At 62.5% G+C, this 8,293-nt stretch overlaps 1 protein-coding gene across 2 annotated transcripts; it reads right to left on the bottom strand.

Moving 5' to 3' along the window:
• Positions 1–3,271: 3,271 nt before the first annotated feature.
• On the bottom strand, positions 3,272–7,981 carry SLC39A4 (solute carrier family 39 member 4). 2 transcript variants are annotated; one of them, XM_036105817.2, is made up of 12 exons: positions 7,517–7,981; positions 6,745–7,029; positions 6,105–6,300; positions 5,837–5,988; positions 5,577–5,748; positions 5,028–5,200; positions 4,711–4,848; positions 4,516–4,638; positions 4,267–4,321; positions 3,976–4,128; positions 3,682–3,869; positions 3,272–3,589 (listed from the first exon to the last, which is right to left on the bottom strand). In XM_036105817.2, exons 1-12 carry the CDS (start codon positions 7,706–7,708, stop codon positions 3,461–3,463), a joined length of 1,956 nt encoding a protein of 651 aa, XP_035961710.1. In that variant the 5' UTR covers positions 7,709–7,981; the 3' UTR covers positions 3,272–3,460. The 2 variants fall into 2 exon arrangements, with proteins under 2 accessions (XP_035961710.1, XP_077927975.1); XM_078071849.1 differs by lacking the exons at positions 5,577–5,748; positions 6,105–6,300; positions 6,745–7,029; positions 7,517–7,981 and having other exon boundaries at positions 4,516–4,848; positions 5,837–5,866.
• Between the last annotated feature and the right edge of the window lie 312 nt (positions 7,982–8,293).

The following is an 8,293-nucleotide window of genomic DNA, read 5'->3' as shown; positions in this document are numbered from 1 at the left end:
CGACCCCTGGTGGCCGGGGGTGGCGGGGCGGCCTCGCGGCTCTGCTCCCAGGCTCCGCGTCCAGAGGCCCGAAATCCCGAGCTCCGTCGAAATCCAGGAACCCGGCAGCGGGTGGAGAGCGGGGCGGGGGGTCCGGGGCTTAGGGCCTCCGGGCCTGGGCTGGGCTGGGCTGGGGGCCGCCGGCCCGGGGTGGGGGGGTCACAAGGAGGGTCTCGGCCGCAAGAAGAGGCGTCGTCCCCGCTCCAAACCCGCGTGGGCGAGGCGCCGTGCCGGATGCTGGCGGGCGCGGGGAGGGAACGGACGCCCCGAGGCGGACACGCGCCGGATGACGCTCCCGGCAAGGGCCGCTAGTGTGGAGGATTGCCCGGCGAGTCCGAGTCCGGGGTCGGGACAGCTTCCTGGGGAGCAGGTTTGCGGGTCATCGTCCCTCTAGGACGTGAGGGCTGGCCCCAGGGGCGCGATTTTGCCTTTCTCGCCCCCTTTGCCCTCCCCAGGCCTAGCACAGCTGTCCACTTCGGAGATCGGAGCCAGGACCAAGCACAGCTAACAGACCTCTCCTCGCTTCGCAGGTACTTTTGCCCTAGGTACTCTCGCACAGACCTGGGAGTTAGAAATGGAATCATAAGAAATAAAATAAGGGAGAAAGTGTAGTCACACCCAAGAAAATGGCATAGAAATACATGTTCATGTTGCATCCATATCTGCCCACTTGCTCGTGTCAGCAACAAGGCTCCAAGTCTGGACCCTTGGGCAGTGGTCAAAGGAATCATTGGATGCCCAGGTAGGTGTGTGACCCCTGAGCCACACCAGAGCCCTTTTTTTTTTTTTTTTTTTTTTTTAAGATTTTATTTATTTATTTGAGAGAGAGAATGAGACAGAGAGAGCATGAGAGGGTCAGAGGGAGAAGCAGACTCCCTGCCGAGCAGGGAGCCCGATGTGGGACTCGATCCCGGGACTCCAGGATCATGACCTGAGCTGAAGGCAGTTGCTTAACCAACTGAGCCACCCAGGCGCCCCACACCAGAGCCCTTTAAAGGTCAGGAAAACTGTAACCAGGACTATGAGAACGGGCTGGAGGAGACAGCAGGGACAGAGCTGGGGCCCCAGTCAGGACACTAACTCTTGGGGTCTCTCTCAGAGGGGCACAGTCATGGTGTGCACATCATAGGGCATCTGTGATGATTGAAAAAATCGGTGCCCACAGAACCCTCGGACTGGAGCTTGGCACACGGCAAATGCCCTAACAAATGAACACGAGCTCGTCTGTGGGACAGAGGTGGTCAGTGCAGAGTAGGCTTTAGATACTGAAGGAGCACAGCCCTGGGGAGCATAGCAGTGGATAGGATGAGGGGGGAGGAGAAGGTGGGCAGAGGGGGCAGGAGGTTGCTAGGTCAGCAGGGGGAACACAGCGGTGAGCCTGCCTGGTAGATCTACTCTCTCAATGGGAGATGAAGGTGGGGGCCTGTCAGCAGAGGTAGGGGCTTGAAGTTGCTGGGGAGGGACAGTGATGGGCAAGAAGATGGTCCAAGGCTGGGGAGGAGGAGGTTGGGGGTGCCGGTACACGCCCTGGCAACTCAGGCTTTCAGTTCCTCCTCCAGAAAGGCCTGGGCCTCTTCTGACTCTCCCCCTCCTCCTTGCCCCCCAAAGGCCAGTGTTCTCCCTCATACCCTGAAGCTTGGGCCCTGTGGCTAGTGGACACTACAGTCCAGGCCACGCTCATGCTCTTCATATTCCTCTGGGGCAGCACCTTCCTTCTGTGCCAAGAGGCCATCTTTATGTGCTCAGTGTTATAGACCAGATTTAGGAGGGAGGTGGTAATTCTCACACCTCTCTCTTGTGGAGTTTGTGAAGCTTCTTGGAGAATCAGTACCTCTTGGAGAGGCTGGAGTATCTGTCTACCTGTGTCAGGACAGGGAGCTCTCAGATATGGCCCTTCCTGCCCAATTTGCCACAGATTACTGCATGCAGCACCCACCTCCCTCCAGCACAAGTGGACCCATGGAGCATAACATGGGGCTGACTTCCACTCTCCCACTTTTGTGTCTGTGTATTGGGTAAACGACAGGCTGAATCTGATATCCCCTGGAACCCTCCCTCTTTGTGCTCTTTCCTCTTACCTCTTTTCTGCTCCCTGGAGAATGCTTTTTTTTTTTTTTAAGATTTTATTTTATTTTTTGACAGAGAGAGAGACAGCGAGAGAGGGAACACAAGCAGGGGCAGTGGGAGAGGGAGAAGCAGGCTTCCCGTGGAGCAGGGAGCCCGATGCGGGGCTCGATCCCAGAACCCTGGGATCACGACCCGAGCTGAAGGCAGATGCTCAACGACTGAGCCACCCAGCTGCCCCCCTGAAGAATGCATTTAATGGCTGGAGCTCTGGCAGCCATTTTGGACCATGAAGGGTGTTATGGATTGAATTGTGTCCCCCAAAAAGATATGTTGGAAACCTAACCCCCAGTACCTCAGAATGTGACTTTTATTTGGAAATAGGATCATTACAGATGGTATTAGTTAAGATGAGGGCATACTGGATTAGGGTGAGCTGGTAATCCAGGTGTCCTCATAAGAAGACTGGTGTCCTCATAAGAAGAGAAGAGACACATGAGAGAAGGTCATAAGACAGAGGGAGACACTGGACTTTTCCTGCCACAAGACACGGAACACTTGGGCCCAGTCAGTAAAGTCTCATGTGACAAATTCTGCCTACAGAGCTGAGAAGGAACGCAGCTTACTGACACCTTGATTTCAGACTTCTGCCTCCAGAACTGTGCGAAAATTAATTTTTGTCATTTTAAGGCACCCAGTTTGTGGTGGGCTGTGCGACATCCCCAGGAGACTACCAGGGGACTCTGAGGATGAACACTTCTGGCAAGGACAGTGGAGGCCCAGGCCCCACGGACTGTGGGCTGCCACATACTCTGGTCTGACTGGCTCTAGGCCTGTTTTTCATGAGAGAGTAACAAGCCCTCATCTGTGTGACCAGATTTTGGTCTGCTGTTTTGGTCTTTCTGCTAGGAGCAAACAAGTCAGATTCCTGATTGGAGACCAGGTCCCACCTGCTACCTGCAGACCCTGCCCTATTTCCCTGACTCCACTCCCCAGGCAGGGATTCCAGCTTACAGAGGAGGGACTGGGGCTGGCTGCCTGCAGGTTCCTTAACACAGCTCTCCTGGCTCCTCATCAGAGCCCCAGGGGGAGAGAGAGAGACTGCCCCCCCCCCCCCCGCCTTTCTTGGTGGGAGACTCTTCCCTAACAGCAAGGAGAGCAGCTGGGCTCCAAGGACAAGAATGTCTTTATTGAAGCAGGATGCTGGGGCTTGTGGGAGGGAGACTCTCAAAGGCCTGGGGCTCTCTGGGTACCCAGCCGCAGGTTCCACACTGGCTGGCAGGTGCAAGGGGCTGAGAGAGCCCAGGGCCAGCAGCCAGCAGCCAGGGCCTGCGGGGGGGGGGGGGGGGGGGCGGCATCAGAGGGTGATGTTGTCCTCATACAGGGACAGCAGCAGCAGGACGGTCCAGCCGCCCAGCAGGCCCATGTTGTGCAGCAGGAAGAGAAGCCAGGGCCGCTGGTCCCGCACGTGCAGCATGGCCGGGAGCTGAGGAAGGGGTAGGCACTGGGTCAGTGGCCAGCTCCGAGGCCCTGCTCAGCTCACCCCCAGGGCAGCCGACTCCTGCCCTCCGCCCTGACCATGTCGCAGAGCGCCACGTAGAGGAAGAGGCCGGTGGCCACCGCCAGGATCCAGGCCTCGCTGTCCTCGCCGACGTCGACAGCGAGCGCCACGTAGAGGCCGGCGAAGGCCGTCAGCGCGGAGGCCAAGTTGAGCAGCAACGCCCGGCGCACCGACAGCCCCGCGTGCAGCAGGGCCGCGAAGTCCCCTGGGGCGGGTGGGGCGGGGTCAGGCCGAGCGCCCCGCCCACACCCGGGCAGGCCCCGCCCCCGCCCCGGCAGCCCCTGCGTCGGGCCGCGGCCCGCGCAGCTCACCTAGTTCGTGCGGCACCTCGTGGCAGAACACGGCCAGCGAGGTGGCCAGCCCGGTCTTCCAGGAGGACACGAAGGCGGCGCCCACAGCCAGCCCGTCGGCGAAGTTGTGCAAGGCGTCACCCAGCGTGATCACGTAGGGCAGCAGCCTCAGCTCTGCGGGCGCGGTGGACGTGGGTCGGCGCCGGCCTTATCCCCCACCTAGGCGCCCCTGGCCCCCTGCCCCTGGCCCGCGCTGGCGCTCCGCACCTAATCCGTGGCCCCTAATTTTTCTGGGGCTTCTTCAGGGCTCACCTCGGCTCAGTCTCCGGGGCTCCGAGCTCAGCAGCTCTGGGCTCTCCTCCGCCACCTGGAGAGGGGGTCCACGTGGATGAGCCCCTGGGCAGGGAGGTGAGGAGGGGCGAGGAGGAACTGGGTCCCCTGACCAGCATCAGAGGCCAGGGACAAAAGCCCTGGGGTGGGGGCGGGGGGCAGGAAGGGGTCCTTGGGTTGGGTGGGGGGAGCTCCATGTGGGATGGGGACGTTGAGGAAGGGCCAGCTCACCAGGTCTGTGCGCGAGCCTTCGCGGGGCTGCTTAGGTGGCCGGAGCTCACTGGGCGCCAGCTGCAGGGACACTCCATGGCTGTGGCCACCATGGCTGTGGCTGCAGGGCCCCTCCTTTGAGTCCTGTGGGGACAGTGGCTCAGGGACCGCCACGCCTCTGCCCCACCCACCCACGACATCCAGCCCCCACCTGACCTCTGGGTCCAGGGGCAGCAAGAGATTAAAGATGTTCTCAAACAGGAAGAAGGTGTAGAAGCCACCCAACACGGCCACAAGGCGCCAGGTGGTCTGTGGGCCAAGGCCCTCCCCACTGTGGGTGTGCAGCCCCAGCACCTGGGGGGAGAAGGGGGCTGAAAAGGGTGCCTTAAGGCCTCCTCCCATCCTTTCATTCCCCACCCCCCCGGGGCCAGGAAGAGACGTTAGGGGGACAGGAAGGGCTCCAGGAGGAAGGGCCTGGAAGGACAGGGCAGGGGAGCTCCTGGTTGGGGAGGGAGGGGAAGGCTGAGGCTGACTTTGGGTGTCAAGTGTAGGATAGCATCACCCGTGAGTGCGCCCACGGCCATGCTCAGGAAGGTCTGGATGATATAGTGGGAGGCAGCGCTGTAGCTGGCACAGCCCAGAAGCAGGAGGCCGAAAATCGCACAGAGACAGATGAGCAGTGTGGCTAGCGAGCCGTAGAGATACCCTGGGGAGGAAGCCAGGTGACGAGCTGAGCTGAGAGCCTCTCTCAACCTCAGTCCCCGACCCCTGCCTCACAGGGGAGGGAGTCCAGGTGGGGTCCAGGAGTGAGCAGAAGCTCCCCAGGGCTGCAGGTGGCCAGGTTCGGTGACCTCTGCTGATGCTAACCCTTAAAGCTCCATCCCCTTCCCACCTGGGCCCTCCCACATTTCCCTGCCACCCCTCTACTCCCGTGCTGCTTTCCCTTGCCAGCCCTGGTCCAGCTTTCCCCACCCCTGCCCTGGCCCTGTGGCCACTCTCTCCTCCCTGTGAGGTGCCACCTTTGTGCCACCAGCACCCATGGGCACAGCTAGGCAGGCACTACTGGGGAGGCAGGCACTCACTCTCCGCCTGGCTGAGCTGGTCCTGGGCGGGGGGCCTGGGCTGGGGGCTGCAGGCCCCACTCAGTTGCTGCTGGAGCAGGGCAGGGCTCAGTTGAGCCCAGGACTCTGGAGTCACCCCGGCCTGCTCAGACAGCCCATACACGGCCATCACTTCCCCGGCACTCAGGCATACCTGGGGGGGGCAGCACAGGGGTTCAGGGACCTGAGCAGATCCATGGGACCCCACCTCTCCCCAGGACTATGGTGCAGGGGCTGCTCACTGTGTCCCACAGGCTGGAGCTGCTGTTCGGGGTGGCAAGGGGCACAGGGCCCTGGTGGTTGGCCCCGTTTCTCAGATGACCGTGGTCACTGTGGTCACTGTGTGTCTCAGCCGCTCTGCCTATCCCCAGGCGCTGCATCAAGGCCTCCAGCTCTGGCAGGGAGGACAGAATCACAAAGTCTGTATGGGCTCCAGGCCTGCCTTCCCCAGGGACATGGAGGCTGGGGACTCAGGGCACTGCCCGCTCTCTGGCCCAGCCGAGGCCTCACCAGCCAGTGTCATGTTGGGAGTCTCGCCGCTGTGCTGCTGGAACACAAAGTCTACAAAGTACTGGGGGGTCGGCAGGGCACGGAAACAGGATCCACTGCTGACATGGTCCAACAGGGCGGCCAGTACCGGGCCAGGGCTGCTGGGAGCTCCTGCCCCTTCTGCCTCCTCCAGCAGCTGAGGCAGGTCCACACAGGCCTGGGGGAGGAGCCAGGGCTCAGCCTTGCCTGCAGTGTGGCCTTCCTGGTCTCCAGGTCTGCCATCGCCCCTGGTGTCCCCTGAGTGCCACTGACCCCAAGACCTGCCCCAACCTGGCCGCAGACCAGCCTTCTCAGAATACCACCACCTACTTCTGCCAGCCCTAAGACCTGGGCCTGATCCCTCCCTGTGGTCCCAGGATTCTTCTCAGCCCCTGTCTGATGAGCCCCCCGCTCCCAAGTCCCCGCCCTAAGTGGTGGTGGACATCCATTTGTGATCCGTCAGCCTAGCCTAGCTTCCCAAGTATATCCCCAGACTCCCCCAGGTACCCCAGGAGGCTTCAAGGGATGTCCTGCCCACTACAACCAGTCCCAGTCCACTAAGTGGTCTCCCTTCCCCACTGATCCCCTTAGGCCCTTCTGGCCGGCCTACCCAGCCCCTCACCTCCTGGGCAGCAGGCCAGCCAGCAGCCCGGGCCTGAATCCTTTGCAGCAGCCTGCTCAAGCCTGGTGTCAGGGCCTTGGGGCCTTCCAGCAGGGCCAAGAGATGGTCAGCACGAGTGGCCCAGCGGCCAGCCCGGACGTCTGTGCAGGTGCCCTTGGGGTCACTGAGGTAGAGGGCAGCAGCAGCACTGAGGCGGGCGATGTATCTGTGCTCTAGGGCTGGCCCCCCAGGGAGTCCTGGCTTCTTGGGCCTGCCCAGGGCCAGGGCATCATCCACAGATGGGCACTGTGGGCAGAGACAGGTGGGCAGGAGCCAGGGACCTGCGGTCAGGAAGCTGCCTGCTTCCCTCTGGGGTCCACACACACCGGTCTTGCCCTCCCCCTCTCTCACCCACCCCTGCATCATCGCTCTCTCACATGCCCCCCCACCCCATTACACATGCACACAGAGAGCTCGGGGCAGTGGTCCCTCTATCCCAGGGTGGCTTCTTCCTGGAACCACTGCCAGTCTGATGGCCTGGGGGCTGCCGGGGGAGGGGGCTGCCCTGAGATCCTGGAGCTGTACGTGCCCAGCACAGCCCCCAACCCTGGGAGCGCAGGCCTGCCTGAATTCCGAGCGGAGGAGGGTGGGCTCAGGCCCGCAGGCAGGACCTGGGTGCTTGGCCACCCAGCCTCACCTTGACCCGCCTCCTGGAGTTTGCCCAGGGCCCTTTGCTTCCAGCCCTGGGGTGGAGCGGGCCCAGGCTGGGGGACCCACCGGGTGGGGCAGTTACCTTTCCACACGGCCCATTGGCACAGTGCACACGGTCCGCCAGTGTATTTAACAGGCTGCCCAGTGCCACACGGTCCAGAGCACCCTGGCCTGAGGACAGCAAGGTCAGCAGACGGGGAGGCTGAGCTGCCATCGCGGTCACCAGCAGCAAAGCCGGCAGCAGCCCCAGCTTGAGTCGGACCAGGACCGGCATGCTGAGCCCCCCCCACCGCGTGCACTCTGTGCTCTGGGGAGGCCGCTCGGCAGCCTAGGGCCAGACTGGGGCTGGGCTCTGACCCGCCCGCACAAAGAGGACCTCTCCCAGGTATTTCCTGCAGGGCTCTGTGATTGGCTGCCCGAGGCGCCTCAGGTTAACCATTCCAGCAGCAGATCCTCCCCGTGGTTGGAGCCGTCGCCTGTGGGGGGCGAGGACTGGGCCCCTTCTCCTGGAAGGGCAGCCTGGGCATCTGCTAGCTCGCCTGTGGCTCCCTAGAGCTGCGGGGCGGGGCCGCCTTCTCCACTCCCGAGGGGCGACCCTCTCTCTAGGGGCTGCTGCCAACAAGGGGGCCCTGGGGCAGACGTGCAGGGATACCACCCCAGCCCCACGAGGCCCCGTCCCCAACATTCCGCCTGATGGGCCCTGAACACGCCCCTGTCCCACTCCCCTCCCAGCCCCTTCCCTGCTTGGCTTCCTTGGCTCAGGCAGCTTAGACACCTGCACCCCACCCCTAGCCTTTGAGGCTCCAGTTGGGGGTGGGGAGGTGGGGCCCTCTCCTCCCAGGCCCGGGCTGTGGTGTCC

The sequence above is a fragment of the Halichoerus grypus genome, chromosome 5 (assembly GCF_964656455.1).
Source record: "Halichoerus grypus chromosome 5, mHalGry1.hap1.1, whole genome shotgun sequence".
Taxonomy (NCBI): domain Eukaryota; kingdom Metazoa; phylum Chordata; class Mammalia; order Carnivora; family Phocidae; genus Halichoerus; species Halichoerus grypus.
This window is presented reverse-complemented; position numbering and strand designations above follow the sequence as displayed.